This window comes from Pteropus alecto, unplaced genomic scaffold (assembly GCF_000325575.1).
Source record: "Pteropus alecto unplaced genomic scaffold, ASM32557v1 scaffold45, whole genome shotgun sequence".
Lineage (NCBI taxonomy): Eukaryota > Metazoa > Chordata > Mammalia > Chiroptera > Pteropodidae > Pteropus > Pteropus alecto.
In genome coordinates, this window is record NW_006442491.1 from 16,106,819 (window position 1) to 16,127,323 (window position 20,505).

The window sequence follows — 20,505 nt, forward strand, 5'->3', positions numbered from 1 at the left end:
CTTGTAGAGAAGATCTTTTTTAAAACCATCTGTTCTTTAACAGTGATGTGAACACACAGCTTTTCGAGGGGTGTCTCAAAGTAGAGGTGTTTTGTGCGCCAAACAGTGTTTTATGGTTCAACTTCCTTGAAAACATCTTTCTAGGCAATTCTTCATGGAAGTGGGGTCAGTGTTGGGGAAGAGACAATACTCCCTCTCTAGGCACTGCATTTAAAGGTGAAATGCCGCAGTTTTTGCTCTCTTGTGTATTAATCTCTCCAAATTCACAAACTTGAGTATTGTTGTCTAGAAGCCCATCCCAGTAGGGTAATGCCGGAGAACCCCAGGTTTTGAAGCAGAAGAGAGGTCTTGGGAGGCTGCTGCATAATGCCAGAATACAGAGCACCACGGATGGGACAACATGACACCCAGGCAGTACCCTGGAGAGAAAAGCATGGACTGCCTCCCCGACCCCCGCTTCAATTTGGTCACTTTCCATTTGGCATAGTTTTTACCATTCTTGTCCATTTTTTTCCATGTGCTTGTCATCTTTATAGTGTTCACTGCCCTCCCCACGGCCAGCACCTGGGTCTGGGGAGGAGGTCCGAAGAGCCCAGCCCGTCCTGGGGGAAAGAGGGCAAACAGCTCCAGGCCCTTCTCCAGGCTTTCATCTGGTTCTGCCGACTATGGGAGACCGCCCCTCTGCTGGTTCGTGATTCTACCTGAGGATGACCCACGGCTCTGAGCAGCAACAGGAACAAAGAGTTGCTCTTTGATCCAGGGGTCCCAAGTGCTGTCACTCTGTTTTCTACTCAAGGGAGACTCTTAACGTGACATGAGCGAGTCCCTTCCTCTGTGGTGCCCTGGCAGTAGGAGGCCAGAAGGCCTGGAGTGACCTGGGGCAGGGGAAGGGAGGCACATGGGGACCTTGTGTATTTAGTGTCCTTTTTGACAACAAAACAAACAGGAGCTTTTATAGTTAGGTCATTTCTGCTTTCCTCTCAGTCCTTACTGCTGGGTTAAAGGGTGCTTGGGGTGAGAATTCTTTCTCGGTTGCAAATTACATTTTAGAAAAAAAAGCAGATTGCTAATGGTAGCTATTTAAATTTTATAAGAATGTAGGAGTGCACTTATGTAAAAACTTAAGCTTACTAACTTCCAACTGCTAGATCTATTTAAAGTCTAGGCACTTAGTGTGTGTGTGTATATGTGTGTGTGTGTGTGTGTGTGAGAGAGAGAGAGAGAGAGAATTTCAAATGGATTAAGACTAAATTAATCAAGTTACACTAGAAAACTACCTATTACACCAGTTTACATTCTAAGTAACACTGCTGACCTTGACATTTAAAATAGCCCCCTTCTATCTTAGTTTGATATGACTCAAAAGAGATGGACCATTATTAGTTCTCAACTAGAAAAAAGCTACTCCCTAGAAGAGAGGTATCTGCCTAAATCGTGCAAGAATAAATAGCACATCTTTTAAAAAAGACAGCAGGCTTCAGATGAAAACAAGTGAATTCATCTGACTAGTTTTTAAAAGACGATGTTCTAGAACGACTGATGACAAATGTCTACTTGTAAACACTACATCTTTGTTTTTTTTGCACAGTTGAGACAGTCCCAAGACCAGTTTCCCACAAGCAACCTGAGTGTCAATCCTAGCTCTCTCACTGGCTCCATACCAGCCTCCTCCAGCAACTGGATCACCCTTGGACCTGTAATTAAATCAATTATTTCCTATGCAAAAGTAAAAGGTTAGATGCTGGAGCACAGATGCGAGAAACCGTCAAAGAAAGCTTGTGAACATGCAGATGAGTCAGATGTTTCCAGTCGGAGGGTTTCCAGTCTTCTGCCCTGCTCGGCTCAGCACAGCATCTCCCTGCCTGCTCCCTCCCTGCAGACGGCTCTGTCTTGCCACACGTCCCTTGCTCACGGAGAGTCCCTGGCCCCAGCATCAAATGCAGGTTCCAGGCTGAGCAGGGGGCTGCTGCTTCCGGTTTCTCACCGCTCCTGACTTCTCTTTGTACACTATTGGCATCTGCTGGGAGATGTCCACCAGGGCGCTGGCTACTGCGAGGCCTTGGGAGAACCCCCAGAGGGAAAACGTGTTAAGGAACAGCTTGCTTTTGTTTTTAAAAATAACTTAAAATTTTCCTTCTTACATTTCCACAGTGCAATAAATAAAGCAATAAAGTATATAGGGAAAAGTCTTACTATCCACTCTCCCTCTCTCCACCTTTCCCCTTCTCCATCTAAGAGACCTGCTTTCATTAGTTGTATACATTCTTTCAGGGTTTAGTTAAGTACATATTATAAATACATATTACATTCTCCTCCCTCCCCACCATTTACGCAAAAGGTATAGCTTGCTTTTCAGCAGCTCAACCAAGCACAATGCTCTGCCTGGTGGTGGGAGCATTTACATTTGATTGCAGACATACTCTAAGCAATAAATTTCTCGCGCCTGCCTCCAAAAGGGCTCCAAGAAAAAGCAGCACTATTTACAATGAAATTCAGATTCATTCCACATCGCCCACCCAGCACTAGTGATTTTTATATCTATAGATTAGGAGAGACTCTGGGGCCAGGCTTTGGAATAAGCAAGGTTCTTTAACCTCCGTGTGCCTCAGTTTCCTCATTTGTAAAATGGGATAATAACAGCACAGGGCTTGTGTGAGGAATTGAGTGAACTGAAGTAAAGTCTTAGAATGCTGCCTGGCTCATCACCCCCACCCCCACCTTTGCCTCAGGGACTGGGGGTTCCATTTTCCTTTTTGCCCTGGTAATGAATTAACTCGATGTTCACTAGCTAGAGAAGGCACAGTTCTGGGGTAGCTGGAAGCCGAAGGCTCAGACCAGCCCAGGCTCAGAGTCCCGCTGAGGCCCTCAGGCAACATGTTGCAGGAGCCTGTTACTTTACCTCTCTGAGCCTATGAAATGGGGGGATGAAATGGGGGGATGGGGAAGGGGTAGCTTTTAAGTGCCAGGTGTAGTGCCTGACATTCAATGGGGAATCCACACCAGTGACAACTGTTATACCAAAGGCAGAGCCGGGTGCTCTGGGAGTCCACACAAGGACGCCATCTAAAATGGGGGGTAGAGAAGGATGGCAAGGATGGTCCCATTACTGGGGTGGGTCTTAAGCTGTGAGTAGGCCTTCGCTACGCATCTCGGGGGGTGGGCACAGCAGACAAAGGCTGGGGCAGGAAAGGCCACAGTGTTGCAAGCCTGTCATTTCCCCACCCAGCACCTTGCCTTCAGGGAGCACTGGACAATGTCTGCTGGGCTAAGTGGTGGCAGAAGACACCACCTCAGAGTCTTCAGGTCGATGGGCCACCCTGCCCTCAACACAAGAAAGGCCGAGTTGGGGGCTCAGGACCCATGGGCAAGGGCAAATCAAGCTGGTCTCCCAGGAAGCGATGGCAACAAATCCTGGCCTGGACCTGCCTAACAGCCTCCCCTTGCGAGGACACCACAGACACAGACCGCCTGAAAGCTGAGCTGGAGGCTCTTCTGGTCTTAGGGATGCACTCGGGGCTGTGGAGCTCGGGGCCTGCACAAGGATTCTGGGTCATGCTTTCCTCAAAGGCACAATGTTTTCTTTGGCTAAGGCAACCCCTGACCCCCAGACTCATCTCAACTGAAAGCTGTCTAAAACGTTCATATTATCTGAGGCATCCCTCCAAAGCATTCCATGATTAATCAAGATACTTCCAAAACTGTATTCCATCTTTCCTTCATATTCAACAAGATGATGTGTATCTAAATTATGATTCATGTAATTGATGGAATAGTATAAAAGACATTGGTAAAATATTATGTAGTAAGCAGTAAAAATGTTTATAAGTTGTATGAGAAAAAGAAGAATAAAAATGAGAGTGATACAAACATTTTAACTGAATTGCTAGCAAGGGCTGAAAAGGAAACAGAACAGTGAAAATTGGTAGGTGTTGGGTGGTAGAACTGTGAGTAAATTTTCGAAAACTTCCTTTAAGTTGTTAAAATTGCTATTTGTGCCTTATACTTAAAATAGAGTGAAAAAGCAAATGAAAGGCAGTGGTGCTAGAAATACCAATTTCAGAATCACCAGCTTGGAGGAGCTAACTGGAAGCCACAACAATAGGTAAGATGACTGAGAAAGAACGTATGGAGTGAAGCGGGAGAAAGTGTACATTTAGAGGCAGAGCAAGGAAAGAGAGATGGGAAAGCAGCCGCAGAGCCAGAGAGGGCTGGAAACAGGTAGCAAAGGAAGGTATGGTCAGAAGCATCAATACCGCTGGGAGGCTGAGGAAGCTGGTGCAGTGAGGAGAGCTCTAGACTTTCCCCTGGGAGGGAATGGTGATCTCAGTAAAGACAGGTTAGGGCAGGGGTCCCCAATCCCTGGGCCACAGACCGGTACTCATCTGTGGCCTCTTAGGAACAGGGCCTCACAAAAGGAGGTGAGTGTCAGACAAGCAAGCGAGGGAACAAGCAAAGCTTCATCTGTATGTGCGGCTGCTCCCCAGCACTAGCATCATTGCCTCAGCTCCACCTCAGATCATCGGCATTAGATTCTCATAGGAGCACCAGTCCCTGGTGCCAAAAAGGTTGGGGCCTGCTGGGTAGGGAATACCATTGACAAAAGGATTACTTCACCAAATCCTCACGACGACATGAAGCAGGCATTATATAGTATTGCCTTTATGCTCAAATTCTCTATGAAAGCGAAGGATCCTTGACATGCTAAAATGAAAGCTGTGTTTGTCATTGCTGCTCATCGACTCACCTGACTGTCCTGGAGGAGGGATTCCACCAAAGCCTCGAGGGAGCCTCACAAACACAGAGAGGACAGCAGCTTTGTTGCCAAAACATGGCTCCAGGGCGATGGGTTTAGGAATAGTCTGGTGGGAGAAAATGAAGAATTAGCTAAAGCTGTGTTTCTCAACCTTTAATGCTGCAGCTTTTAGATGTGATTTTTAAAGATGCCTTCTGTATTAGTTTCTATTGCTGATAACATATTACCAACTTAGTTGTTTAAAATAAAACCTATTTATTATTTCAGTTTTGTAGGTCAGAAGCCCAGGCGAGCTCTGTAGGGTTCTCTGCTAGGGATACAGGATTATTCATGTCTTCCATCAGTTCTGTAAAATACTCAGCTCTTTCTCACAAGGAGGAAATCAAGTACCAGTTGGGTTCCACTCTTATCCGAGGGCTCTGGGGAAGAATCTGCTTCAAATCTCATTCAGGTTGTTGGCAGAATCCAGTTCGCCGTGGCTATAGGCCTGAGGTCCCCATTTCCTTGCAAGAGGTCAGCCAGGGGCCACTCTCATCTCTTGGAGGCTGCTTGCATTCCTCCTCATATGGGCCCTCCAGCTTCGAACTGGCAATGGCGCAAGTCCTTCTCATGCTTTCCTCTTCTGCCCGCAGCCAGAGAAAACTCTCCCCATATCTTCAGGTCAGCTACCTTGAGACTTTCATTACTTCTGTAAAATCCCTTCAGAGCAGTACCTGGAGTCTGACTAACCATGGGAAAAAACCCTTGGGGGCCATCTTTAGCATTCTGCTGACCATGTCCCCAAATATGTCAGCCATCTCTTCAATCTGGTTAAAGAAAATAATTTCCAGAACCACTCTGGCTGTGGCACAGAGAAATGACGGGATGGAGGAAATGGCAGATGTGGGGAAACCAGTTATGAGTAATTACAATGATTCAGGTGAGAGATGACAGTGGCCTAGACCCAGGTGGTAGGTACTGTGAAGGAGGTGTGCGCAGTGGTCAGATGAAGAGGGCTGAACGAGCAAGAACAGCCAGAAGGTGAGTGTGTGGTGTCCTGAAAGGAAAGTCAAGAAAGTGTTCTAAGAAGTAACCAACTGTACTACATGCTGCTCACATGACATACGATCTCGTTCAGTACTTTAGGTTTGTCTATTCTTCTTAATCCCACAAATTATTACTCTTTTATCAGAACAATGTTTGCTTAGAATTATGCATGTTTCCCTTTAATTTACTCACTATTCCTTCTTACTTCATCCTCCTGAGGTAATTTTCCTTCTTTCTAGTACATCCTTTTAGACATTTCTTTTGCGCAGTTCTGTTGCACACTCTCAGTTTTTCTTCTAATCAGAAGATATCTTTATTTCGTCCTTGTTCTTGGAACGTAGTTACTGGGCACACAATTCTAGGTTGGCAGTTCTCTTTCAGTACTTTGAAGACATTCTTCAACTCTGTCTGGCTTCTGATGTTACTAATCAGAACTCAGCTGTCACTCTGTCATTCCTTTGTAGGTGATTTTTTTCCTAGTCATTTTTTAATGTGGTAAAATACACACAACATAAACTGTACCATCTTAACCATTTTTAGGTATACAGTTCAGTGGTATTAAATGCATTCATACTGCTGTGCAACCATCCCCACTAACCATCTCCAGAACTCTCATCTTATAAAACTGAAATCTTGTACCCATTCAGCAGTAACTCCCCATTCCTTCCTCCCGCCCCAGCAACCACCATTCTACTTTTTGTCTCTGAATCTGACTACTTGCGATACTTTATATAAGTGGAATCATATCATATTTGTCTTTTTGTGACTGGCTTATTTCACTCATATATTGTCCTCAAGATTGATCTATGTTACAGCATGTATTAGAATTTCTCTTTTTTAAGGCCAAATAATATTCCACTGTTTGTACACACCCCATTTTGTTTATCAATTCATCCATCAGTGGTCACTCGGGTTGTTTCCATCTTTTACTTACTATGAATAATGCTGCTATGAATGTGGGTGTACAAATATATCTTGGAGACCATGCTTTCAATTTGGGGGTTATATATTCAGAAGTGGATTGTTGGATTACATAATTCTATTTTTATTTTTTATTTTGATTAAAAAGTACTGTTTTCCACAGTGGCCGCATCATGTTTATATTCTCACTAACAGTGCACAAGGGTTCCAATTTCTCCACATTGTAGTGATCTTTTTTTTCCCTCTGGCTGATTTTAAGATGTTCTCTTTATCTTTGGAGTTCTATAGTTTCACTATGATAAATCTAACTGTACTTTTCTTTCTCTTCTGCTTCTCTCTGTTTCTTTCCTTAATTCTGCTTGTGATATGTTTTGCTTCTGAGATCTGTATATTCATGACTTCCATCGGTTCTGGAAAATTCTCAGTTATTATCACCTCCATTCCTTTGTTCTGGGACTCTGATTATATATATATATGTATGTCTCCTCATTTTATCCTCCATATTCTTATTAACTGTCATATTTTCCATCTCCTTGTCTCTCTGATCTATAGTCTATGTAATTTCTTCAGATTCATCTTCCAGTTCAAAAGCTCTCCCTCGCTTGTATCTGATGTACTATTGAAACAAATTTTCGAGTTTTAGGGTATAAAGCCACAGAATACTTATAAGAATATCAGGAGATTTTATATTTTAAAATCCCCTGAACATGACACTGCTTAGCAACATTAACCAAAGACTGAAAAATGAAAGCAAAAGAATACCTGACAACTTTGATGTGTTGGCTTCTTATAAAAAAGAAAGAGGAAGGTAAACATAAGAGGCAATAGAATAAGGCACTTGCTCTCTCTGGTTTCCCAGATCTAGAAGCATGAGTTTTGACAAATTAAGTTATACGGAATTTGTAATCACATTCTCACCTTTATACTTCCCCCAATAAGATCAGGAGGCTCTTCATCTGTTTCTAAGGCAACATTTACAGAGGCAAAGGGACGACTGGCCATCTGCTGCATCTCTCGAAGAAGTTGCTAATGAGTAATAAAGCAGGTATTAATGCAATGAGCACTGAGGGGATTTTATTAGAGAATACTACATATTAAAAAAACTTCATCCTCTTCTCTGATTCGAATAAATCAAACCCAAAATGATATTTCTGAAACAGCTGGGGAAAGCTGGACATGAACCAGGTACTAGGTAACATTAGAAATTATTAAATCTTGTTGGATGTGGTAACAGTATTGTCATTATAGTAAAGAAAAAATCTTCATCTGTTGGCTATGTATACTTTAGTATGGATAGAACACCATGATGCCTGCTTGTTAAATACATAAAAATAAATGACACAGCCCTATCTCCTCATATTTTTATTACTAGATTAAAGCCACGCTTTCTTTTTTCCTGCTTAAATTTGAACCAAGTATTTACATGGCAACAAAAACCTGCCCCTCATTATACAATATTTAGGAACTGAAAAAGCTCTTTATTCAGAGAGGTGGTGTAAGCTAAAAACATAAACAAGTGTGAAGTTTTGCAAAGTCGGAGGGACAAGCAGGGGCTCTGGATTTAGAGAGGCATGGATGTGAATCCCTGCTCCAACGCTCATCAGCGGTGTGACCTAAAAAAAGGTGTCCAAAGACTCCGGGCATCAGTTCCTTCCTCTGAAATGGGTTTTCAAACCCGTAACTATGTCCGCTGGATCAAATGAGATACATTAGCTCATGGCTTGGCACATGGTGGGTGGTCAATAATGTATCATTAAGGATATTAGGGATCTGGGCATGTCACTGAAGTTTTGAGGTCATGTCACAGAAGATGACCAGGTCTTACTTCAAACCATTCCCTTGGAACGACTGTAGGAGTGAGAATCTTGGGCTGGATAGATCATGGCTCTGTTTTAGAAGGGCATTTTTATGTCAAATATTTTTCTTGAAATACCAATAATAACATTCCTAGATCTCATTAAAGCTGTTGGTCTATTTACTCAACAAATACATGCAGCAACCTAGTCTGGGTTGTGTGCTATTTTAAGTGCTGGAGTCACAGTAAGACAGAGTACCTACCCTTCGCCAGTTCTCACTCATACAGTTCCTTTATGAAGAGTGCAGGAGATAAGGTGTGTAAAAGCATTTAAAATAGAGCTTGGTACATAGCAAGGACTTAAGCAGTGTTAACTGCTATTGTTTTTGTTATTATAATAATAGCAAATCATTTCTTCTACAATTGTGAGAGGAATAGATCATGACTGACAGTTTAGAAATGATGAAATATATTCTAAATAGTCAGGTTCAGAGTAACAGTAATTTTAAATCACTACAGTAAAAACTTAATTTATTGGTTGACCAAGTGCATAGTAAGCTTGCTTGCTTGCTTATTTATTTATATTTTTTAGGCGAGGCAACCCTTGGTTGATCTCAGAGATTGCAAGGACCTTGTCAGCTTACAATCCTTTAGTTTTTAATTTTTTACACCTACAGCACCTGGTCTTCCTTGGTGGTCTCCCATCCAAGTACTAACCAGGCCCGACCCTGCTTAGCTTCCGAGATCAGACAAGATCGGGCTTTTCCAGGGTAGCATGGCTGTAGACCATGGGCCGTGGTTCCCCACTGGGGCGCGAACCCAGGACCTTCTGAGTGTAAAGCAGATGTGCTAACCACTACACTATGGAACTACATCCTAATGAGAAATTTTTAAGGTGCCTAAGTGGCTGATTGTGCGCTCAGTGTTATTATGAAAGGCCGAACTACTGAGCCCTCACATCTCCAGCCTAAGTTATCGCCAGGGTTCTGGCAGGAAGGGGAAAAGAGGCACCTGTAAGTTAATACTAGAGTTTCCTTTTAGAAAGTTAAAGCCATGTGGGGCAGAATTAGTTATACCTCGTGCAGCACAAATTGAAGTCTACCCCTCATCTACTGTTGAAAGGGCAGCATTCTTCTCACTCTGGAGATGCCCATCAATTATCACTAAGTAGCTACCTAAACTGCTTAAGAGAAATATGTAGAAAAGAAAAAGCTCTTCCAGAAATCGTTAATCTTTGTCCACTGAGGCTTACCTCTCTACGCCTGGAGGCCCAACAACTTTGTTTGATCTTCCAAACCACAGCAGCCACCAGGAGCAAAGAGAGGAAACAACTGTGAGAAAGGAGAGTACTGAGTTATTATCCCATCCCCCAGAATCAGCATCACTGTCATCCACACCTCAGGCCAGGCAGGAAACACTCCCCCAAAAAACATCTCCGAGCTCCTCTCCGATGAGTCATCACAACCATGTCCTGGTTCACAGGCTGTAAAGTGTGGGAAGACTTTGATAAACTGAGCTTCCTGACCAGACCTTTCGAAGGTATTTTCCCTATAAGGTACTGGGAAAGAACTCTGACCTTTATGGAAATGGCTCATCATGGCTTATCCCAAATAAGAAAAGTTATTCTAAGATAATTATGACAAATAACAAGCATGCTGTATAATCAAAATTAGCAAACATTCATTGATTGGCAAAGTCTAAAAAAATGAGATAAAGTAACAACTTCTTAAAAGAGGCTAACAAAGAATAAATTTATGTGTAATAATATATATTCAATTATATTTTTACAAAGTAAACACTTTTTTTTATAAAGTGAAACTATCAAACTCAAGCCAACAACTTTATTAAAAGTATTAGGAGAGCCTAACTCCCAGTGGTCATGTAACTGTAAGTGATTTTAATGTAAGGAAGAGGCAAGAGAATTCAAATGTTAATCAAGCCACAATCAGAAACTGCAATATGCTGATCAGCCCTTCAGCCCAGCCAGAAGGACACCTGCAGAACAAAGGAAGATTTCTGCTGGGATTACTAACAACCCTTTCCCCGCAGCAGTGAAGGGGAAAACAAGAACAGAGTCATTCCCTGTGGCTAAAATCATGGGGAACCTATAAATTAAAGGCTAAAAACTGTCAGCAGGCCTTTCACTCTACATATTCTTACCTTTTCACGCTACATACTCTTCCCCTTCCCCTTCCTCGCTGTATGTCCATGTCAAAGGAAATGGGTTAACACAGTCTTTTAAACTATAACTTTCAGGAACTAAAGAATGACATATAAACTGAATTCCCTGAACATTCAGGGTCCCTCTCACTGCCTTAACTCTCACTGTCCTCGTCTCTATTGTCTCTGTCCTTCTTGGTCCCTCTCAGTGCCTTTATGCTGTCTCTCAACTGTCTCTCTCACTCTCGGCCTCAGAGAGAAAACCACATTCCTTCTGTGGAGTGTTACCCCTTTTCTAATAAACTTCCCTTTTGACTCTAACTTTGGCGTGTGTTTTGAATTCTTTCTTCACTCTCTGCTAAAGGACCCTCTTCTCCCAGTGCAAGGCTCGGTCAGCACCTCCCACCCGGGGAAATCTGCCCTGTCCTGCATCAATTTCAACTTTCTCTCATTATAAACCAGGTACTGAATGGTTAGAAAAGTTACTGTGACAGCAGAGAACGAATTCTGGTTAAAAGGATTAATGAGCCTAACAAAACACACCTCTTAGATAATTGCTTAAGTAATTTTAAAACTGGCATTTTTACTCATTAATTTGTAAAAGAGGTTTGCTATAGAGTATTGTTCCAGAGTGTTACACACAGAAATGAGGCTGTTGGCCCCTGCAGTCAAGGTATTCTCTTGAAGACCTCTACATTTACAGAATAGGGTCAACTGGCTGGAGAAAGGCACTCTTATGATGTTAGTAGGACTGAATTTCTGCCCTTTCAGAAACAGAAACCTCATGGCTCCCATATTCTGCCACTTCTCCAAGATACACAAGAGTACAGACCCCTCAAATGGGAATCCTGACAAACCAGAAAGGGGCCCCAGGGTCATCATTAAGTGGGAAGCCTTCAGTTCCTATCTTGCTGGGCCGCTTGGCTGTCCTGACACTGCTGGCCCTTCCTCCTCCCTGACAGTGTCTATTTTCCTTTTTGTCAATATCTTGTTTGGCCAGGTCCTGTTCTAGGCTAATGGACTACACTGATGAACTGAACAAAAGACCACTGTTCCCATGGAGTTTACATTCCAGCAGGTGGAGACCAACACAAAACAATATAAAAAAGCAAATTCTAGAGCATGTCAGAAGGTAGTAAATGGTATGAAAAGAAAAGATAAGGGTCAGGAGGTTGAGTGCCAGTGGTACTCTAAAGCATAATGGTTACATGGACCTTATTTCTTGAGAAGTTGACATGTGGGCAAAGACTTGGAGGAGGTGTGGGAGGTGGTGACAGGGATGTCTATGGAAATACACCTGGGCGATGGGGGCCAGTCAGTGCAAAGGCCGAGACGTGGACGTACTTAGGACTGCCTGAGGAACCTAAGGAAGCCAGTGTGGCTGGAGTGGGGCGAGTCAGGCCAGAGACAGAAGTGGAGGTGTAAGGGGAAGGTAGATCACGGAAGGCCCTACAGGCATTATAAGGGCGTTGGATTTTACTGAGATGAGGAGCCAATCAATGCAGGTTTCTGAACAGAGAAGTGTCATGATTTAACTTATGCTGTGGAGACCATTAGGGTAGCAATGGCAGAAATAGGAAAACCAGCAGTCTAGCTGAGAAATGATAGTGGCTCAAACCAGGGAGGTGGTAGCAGGGATGTGAAAAGCTCTTTGGAATCTGGCCATAATTTGAAGGGTGAGTCAACAGGATTTCCTGATGGGCTGGATGTAGGTTATGGAAGAACGAGAGAAATCGAGGTTTCTAGACTGAGGGACCTGCCATCAACCTAGATGGGGGAGGCTCTGGGTGAGTAGGTGCAAGATAGCAGATTAGTAGTTTAGTTTTGAACCCACTGGATTCTGAGATATCTACTCCACAGCCAGGGACGGTGTCATGGGCAGATATATGAGCATGGAGGCTACGTGACAGGTCTGGGCTGGAGATGGCATTTGGGAGTCATCAACATATATATGGTATTTGAAGTAAACAATCTGGATGAGGCCATGTCCTAAGGGGCACCCCAACATTGAGAAGTTGGGGGAGAACAGGAAGCAGTAAACGAATCTGAGAAGAGTAACCTCAGCTTGTCTTGGTTTCCATGCATAATCCTGCTTTTTGTTATTTTTATTCTAACAGATAAACACAAAAAGGCAGCAAAACCAACGTGGAAGGAAATGAAGCAAATGAGAACAGCAGGTCAAGACACTGCTAAATGCAGCTGAGTACAGGGCTGGTTTCAGCGGTGAAGACCCAGCTGTCACTCAGAGGCTTCTCTTGGGACTACCCTCTTAATACAGAGCCATAAAACACCACAGCACAGGTCTGTGCCCCTTGCCCCCCCAGGCCTGGGTGGGGCTTCTGTCTTCAATGCAGACTTGTTGAAAATATCAACAACCCCATTCCTTCTACCTGTCCCAGCATTAAGACACGACACAAACAATGCTGCTGATAGATACATGCATTATTCCTCCTAGGGTAATACGACGATAAAGAATTTACTAGTTATTTAAAAAAAAAGGTGGAACTTGCTGATATCCCTCCCTTCTTTTTTCCTACCACTAATTTGGTACAGGTGGAACTCTCAGCGTTCATCCTACAATTGAAAGAAACAGCATGAAAATTTCATACACAGAAATAGAGAACAATCTAGTGAATTCCTATATGCCCATTAATCTTGACAATTATTAACGTTTGCCAGTGTCATTCAAAGATCATTCTTAAGTGTATTTCTTTCAATACTAGGACACTGACCCAAGGCTAAAGGTTCCTTACTTTCTGTCAGCTCTGTACCCAAGGAGAAATCAAGAATACTTTGGCCTTTTTGTCCTAAACCTGTCCCTGCCTTTCAGAGGCTTATATTTTCCTGAGGCTTCTCAAAAATCCACTCCTTGATTCTAGTTCTATCTTTTATATGTCTTTTGAAAACTCACAATTTGTCTAAAAGCTCAGACAAATCTGTCCATTTCTCACCAGCTTAACTATAATTGTGCAGCTAGGAAATTTTTTGAGTGTCCTCAACATTCCTTCCAGAGGGTGAGACTATTAAAGGATGGTCTTCTTTTTCTGCACATACTAGTCTAGCCTTCCTAAAACTACATACACATTTCTTGGCCTCGTCTTGACCTTTCAGCAAGCCTGAACAAAGACATTGCTGCTGCTTCCCAAGTTTCTGTAATTTGTACTTCATCATTCTGGTCAGAATTAGATCTGGAGTGGCAGGACCCCTTATCACTTCTATCTTTCGGAAAATGAAATGGTCAACAAGTCATGGATTTGTTAAATGCCTGCTGTCAATCTGACAAGAGTCTCAGCATTATATCTTGTCTACGGTAGGAATTCCCATTACATTCCCTCCTATTTGCGAGATGGTGTGACATCACTTACTTCTCCTTTTGATCCTCACCCAAATGCTACCCTCCAAGACACCTCTAATTCCAGCCACACAGACTTTCAGGGTGTTAGTCTCTCTCTCCTCCTCCTCTAATAACAGTTATAATCCTAACTACACTAGCGCATTGCTCCCAGAATCGAAGTCCTTTCATATACATTTACTCATTTGCTTCTAAGGGCAAGGAAGAGATTGGGTCTTATTACTTCCCTCTTTATACACAAGGCTCTTACTGGAGTCTGGAGAAGCATCTCATTAAGACACAAACAGGGCTTAACAGATTTGTCAGGATCTAGAGCACACGTCACTGTGCTTGAGGGTGAAGCACATTTCCTAACTCCCCTCACACTGATTTTCTCATTTGAATCATTGACCCCTCTGCCCAAATCTAACTCTCTTTTCTGTGTTATATGAGCTGTTCTTCAGAGTGCTGAGGATTATCTGTATTCTTTTCCTCCTCCCCTTATATGTTTCATGTAAATCCTTTTGGACCTGGTTAACTTGCTCTGGGAAAATATTTTCTTCTCCGTGTTCATGAAGAGGACTCTATTCTCAGCTAAAAGTTCATCATTCCTAATTCTTAAACAAACCCCAGAAAAACCAAAGTTCTGGATTCTTTTCCAAATGTTGCACCTTCAAAAGGGAGAAGTGATGAAAATATCATCTGTCCTTGTTTATTATACAAGATTCTGTGGTCCCTAAAGATGCTCCCCTGATCAAAGCTGATGGTGTCAGTCTTCCACCAACCAGCAGAAGTGACTAATCCTCACTAGGTTGGTACCTGGCAGCAGGGTCATCGCATTCTGTACACATGTTCAAGAAAAGAACATACTTGCTGATTGGAACTGAGTTAGCATACAGCCTCTGCATCCCCTTAAAAGCAAGCCATCGACCAGCACCACTAGGCTTTTACCCTCAGAGAGGTGGTACCTATGGTTCCTTATGACTCTACACGTCTTCTGAAGGTCTAGTTTCCTTCATATATTTGAGCATGACAATGCGTTAGATGCTAAAGGGGTGTGTGTGGGTGTGTGTGGGTGTGTGTGTGTGTGTAGGGGTGATCAAGAGATAGTTTCCCCGTTCTCTTGAAGCTTAGAGTCTAAATGGGGACACACATTAAGCAAGTTAAAAAAAAAACAACTATGATAAGTACCATGATGAAAAACAATATGGTTCTATGGGAGAGAAGAACAAGAGGAGGTGACTTAGTTTAGGGGTTCCAAGATGGAACCTTGGAAGAAGCGGTACTGTCCCAAGATTTGAAGGATGAGTGTAGTATAATAAAAAATATACATTTGGTCTTTGTCCTGAGCTCCTGGCACAGAGCTCCTAAAAACCCTTGACACTGTCCTGAGTGAGCGGAGTGCTCCCTCCAACTCTTTTTTAAAATATAAATGCTCAATACGGCTTTATTTCTAATAGCCAAAAACTAGAAAAACCCAAATGCCTATCAGGAGGTAAATGGATAAACAAATTGTGGTTTATCTTTACACATAATATTACTCAGCATTAAAAAGGAATGAACTACTGTTTTTTATTTTGATTTAAAACAATTTTAAATATATCTTTACTAGTTTTTTTGTACAAAGTATCTGTACAATTCAGAAGGGTATAATAAAAACGACAGGCTTTCTGAGTCTGAATTAACTATTTTTTACTACGGGTTTTTTGAGATGTACTTCAGTAGTGTCTCTTGTATGCTAATAGTGACTCATGGGAGGGATGGGGGCTGGTTGCCAGTAAAACCAATCTTGTGATTTGGAGGTTAGGGGAGGGGAAAGGTGCTGGAGACTGACTTCAATCATGGAAGGCCAGTGATTTCGTTAATCATGCCTATGTTAATGAAACATTGAAAAAAATGTGCAATTAGAAGGTTTGGGGACCTTCTGGACGGGTGAACACACTGATGTGCTGGCAGGGTGTCATGCCCAGAGAAGGCATGGAAGCTTTGTATTCTCTTCCCATCCCTGTACCTTGCCCTAGCATCTCTTCCATGAGTTGCATTCTTTAAAATAAAACTGTAATTTTAAGTATAATGCTTTCCTGAGTTCTGTGAGACTTTAGCAAACTGTCGAATCTGAGAGGGGCTCATGATAATGGAGGGAAGAGGCAGAGAACGAAAATGTTAAATCAAGTTATATTCAGAGACTGCAATATGCTGATCAGCCCTAAAGCCAGACCATGAAGAAACCTGCAGAACAAAGGAATATTTCTGCTGAGATTGCTAACGCACCATTTACCCATACGGTGAAAGGAAAACAGAGTCTTTAAGTGTGTGCCCTACACAAAATAAAATCATTCATTCCCTATGGCTAAAACCATGGGGAACTTAAGGATCAAAGGCTGGGAATTCCCTTTCACACGACATATTCTTACCTTTTTATGTTACAAACTCATCCTTTCAACACTATATGCCCATACCATCAAAGGAAAATGGGTAAATAAAGTCTTTAAACTGTAATTCACAGAAACTAAAGAACGATATATAAACTGAATTCCCCTGTCAGTGTCTTTTCTCACTGTCGCTGTCTCTCTCTTTGTTGTCTCTCTGAGTCTCACTCTCTGCCTCTGAGAGGACACCATACTCTTGTCTACAGTGATACCCCTTCTCTGATAAACTTTCTGTTTGACTCTAACTCTGGCATGTGTTTGAATTCTTTCTTGCACTCAGCCAAGAACTCTTACTTTTTCTCAGTTCAGGGCCTGAGCGTCCCCCACCCCCACACCCACTCAGGGAATTTGCCCTGTCCTGCATCAGTGAGAACCAACAAATTTGTAGTTGGTCAGGCAGAAGTATGGGTAGCCTGGGGACCCATCTGTGACTGATGTCTGAAATGGGGGCAATCTTTTCAGACTGAGCACTTCATCTACAGGGCTTGCGCTAACTCCAGGTAGTGTCAGAACTGAAATGAACCCAGCTGGTGAAGGGTAGGAAGAAGATTGTTCTAGAAAGAAGGAAAAGCGTGTACAAATGCTTTGAGATGGGCAAGAGCATGGTGCTTTTGAAGAAACAGAAGGTAGCCGTGTAGTGGGAATGCAGAGAGAAGATGAACATGGAGAGGTAAGCAGAGGTGCCACTCGATGTAAGTAGACAGACCTAAACTAAATCATAATTTTAAAGGTCTCCTCTGGACTTTTGTGAATTGTAGAGGGGCCAAAGTCAACTGAAAATAGTCCAGGCAAGACTGGGATGGTTAGGACTAGGGTGGAAATGAAGGTGGAGTAGACCAAGGTTGTAAATGCTGGGATGCAGTGAGGGCGTGCCTTTTGGATGTAAAGGGAGAAAAGTGACTTCAACTAGCAGCACAATGTTGCCAATTAGTGATGTGGAGAAGACTGGTGAGGAAGGATCAAAAAGTTCACTTATGGACATGTTATGATGAAGGTGGGGGTGGCAGAGTTCAATTCAAGAACACAGTGAAAAGCCGGCCAGGGTCAAGCTCTGGAAGAATGTCCACAGTGCCAGGTTGAACAGAAATGGCTGTTCTGCAAGGGAGGCCATGAAGCAGTGGCCTTGGGGCAGTATGAAGTCACAGAGGCAAGAAGAGTCTCACTGGTGGGTGGTCAGTTGGGTGCTTTTGGATCTGGCAAAAGAAGTGTGCTAGCTGCCCTCAAAAACACTGATGGTTTAGTTGGGGTGTGGGGACAGAAGACAGACTGGAGAAGGCTAAAAAGTAAAAGAGGGTACAAAGAGGGAGGAGGCTCTGAGGAAGTGCCAGTGTGTGTGTTGGTGAAGTAGCACCGGACGGCTTCCTCTCCACTTTCTGCCTGTGCTGAGCAGTAGAAGACAGCAGCTAAGGCAGTGAGCTCTGGTCCTGGGGCTGAGGCCAGAGAGGACATTCAGAAGACAGACTAACGGTATACTCTGCCTAGCAGCACATTCTGCCCCTACTCCACACTCACTGGAGGCTGTGACAGACAGAAACAGCATTCACACACAGGCAAATGTGGAATCTTCAACATAACCCAAGACCGGACATTTTGAGGAAAACCAACACTGTGAAAAAGAGGTACCAAACAACAAATAATATTCCCCAAACATCTGAGGAGAGTTACTAATAGCTCAAAATAAGACTTTGGAGTAAAATAAAGTATTATTAATCTCACAAATAAATATGAAAGGACACTGCATTCACAAAACCAAAAGAAGCTTTAAGAAAAAATGCATTAGAAATAAAATGCATTAGAAACATTGTCTAATCACTATGTTGTACACCTGAAACTAATATAATATTGTATGCCAGCTATAATTGGAAAAAATACATGTTTTAAAAAATATTAGAAAAAATCATTAGATGGGGTCAACAAAAGAAATGAAACTAATTTCATATTAAATTAATGAGCTGGAAAATACTGCTAAGGAGCTCACCTAGAATGCAGTGCAAAACGAAAATCAGAAAGAAAATTAAAGTTCAGTTAATATAGACATCAGATCCAGAATTCTCCTCATTCATCTAACAGAGAATTCCAGAATTCAAGCAAGTAGAATTAGAGGAAACAATCAAAGAAATAGAAAAAATGTTGCAAAACTCAATACTCTAGACTCCGGACTGAAAGGGTCCCTAATAAGTATCAAATCTTTCTCGGATCTTTTCTGAGAGAATTACTCTAGGATACAGTTCTGCATAACAACATTCAACGAAGGAAAAGGACACAAAATGGTGCAAAAAAAAAAAAAGGTGAAACTTATAACTCTTTCTATATAACATAACTACAACCTAGAATTTAAATCCCAGATAACTACTGCGTAGGAGTTCACTGCATGGTTGTGGGATAATAATTATGAGGCTCTCTCAGAGCCCTACGGCAGCTAGCTCTTGTAGGAACAGGAAACATGAAGCTGCCAGGAGCTGAGGCCATAATCACATTCCTTCCATACACCATCTTCTTTCTCAACTGACCTCCTATACTTTCGCTCACACGTGGATGGATGCGATACTGTCCAGCACCTGAATTCACACAACTTTCGGCCAACTCGGGGTTTCTTAATGCCAGTTTAACAGTAAGAATCACTGGAGAGCCTTTATATATCACAACAATCAGGTCTCATGCCAGACCAATTAAATCAGCATCTCTGGGAGTGGGACCCAGGCTGTTGCTTCTTTTTTTTAAGCTTCCCAGGTAGTTCTAAGGTATAGCCAGGGCTAAGATTCATGAGCTAATTGTTTTAGGCTCTCAGAACCCAATTTAAAACTTGTAGAAGCGGCCTCTAATTGGCCCTGTTCATCTCTGCATGTCACATTGTAGGTTTGTCTATGTCTTAAGGTGTCTGCCCTTAAGCTCTAGATCGTTAAATAACTGCATTAAAGGGTGATGAAGTGCTATAATAAAAACATGAGGAGGGCACAGTCCAAGAAGGGGTGGACTCTGGGGTAAATGTGCCAGAAGAAGACTTCACCAAGTAGACAATTAGGCTGGGTTTTGAAGGAGGTCAGTGGGTAGGTAGGTACCTTTGAGGCAAATGCAGGGGAGAATTAGATTAAGGGTACCACCCCTCCAGGCCCTGCTGCTTGCATGGCCAAAAAGGAAAGAAATGACAATTATCTTAGAAGGACTCATAATTTGTAGAAGTCACAGGGCAAAGATTCATAAAACATTAAATTTTCAAGAATATAAGGATATCTTTGGCCCGACTCTAGAGGAACCATGAAGGATGGATGGTGTCAGTGAGTCCTGGCTGCTTCACACTAAGCAGAATAAAAAAGTGTTAGGAAGAGTGAAAAGAGATCTTAGGGTTTTAATATTTCTGTGGTCACATGAGAGAGAGTAGTTTCCTTCTGAAATCTACACATCTGTGGAAGGAAGCGATTTCCTTGTAAATGGGAAGAAAATGCATCAAATTCCCAGCATTCCATAGTGCTGGCATTGTATCATTTGGGACAGAGGCTCTGGGTCCCAAATCAGCTCCAATGAGCTGAACTGGGCATACTCTGAAGAAATAAAATTATGAGTCAATTCCCGTGAGTGGTGTGGCCTTGGAGTTGAGGTAATTAATAGTCTGCCTTGATTCACTGACAAGTTTCTGAAGTCTATCCATTTGGAAAAAAAGTAAAGCCATATTCAAAGAGATTTCATATGGATAAAGGAAGACTTAAACATGAAAAAACAAGAAATAAAATACTCATGAAGAAAATGTAGGAAAAGACGAACAGATCTGCTTGGTGAAAAATACCAGAAAAGACAAACAATTAAAGCCATACACACGGAAATAGTCATAAAATATAATGAGGTCCTAAATTTCAGTAAGAAAAAGGCAAATATACCAAAAGAAATGTAAACATAAGATATAAACAGGTAATTCAAAATGAGGGCTCTAAGAGATCAGTAAACATAATAAAAGAAATCCAAATGAAAACAAGATACCAATGATAACTCCCAGATTAGCAAAATTAAAAATAATAACAATTTCTAGGGTTGCTGAGAAATAATCATAGTAGTAATAAGAGAGATAGGCAGAAATAGTAAGAGATAGTACATTCCT

At 42.3% G+C, this 20,505-nt stretch overlaps 1 protein-coding gene and 1 pseudogene across 1 annotated transcript in view; both read right to left on the bottom strand.

The window, feature by feature from the left end:
- Positions 1-1,053: 1,053 nt before the first annotated feature.
- Positions 1,054-20,505, bottom strand: part of ATRN (attractin) — a 140,470-nt gene continuing 121,018 nt past the window's right edge. Inside the window, exons 26-29 of the mRNA XM_006921643.3 lie at positions 9,748-9,826; positions 7,619-7,726; positions 4,745-4,859; positions 1,054-2,058 (exon numbers count right to left, since the gene is read on the bottom strand). Coding sequence (XP_006921705.1) covers positions 1,934-2,058; positions 4,745-4,859; positions 7,619-7,726; positions 9,748-9,826 — 427 coding nt within the window. The 3' untranslated portion in view covers positions 1,054-1,933. The remainder of the gene's footprint in view (positions 2,059-4,744; positions 4,860-7,618; positions 7,727-9,747; positions 9,827-20,505) is intronic.
- Positions 9,164-9,282, bottom strand: LOC112471050 (annotated as a pseudogene).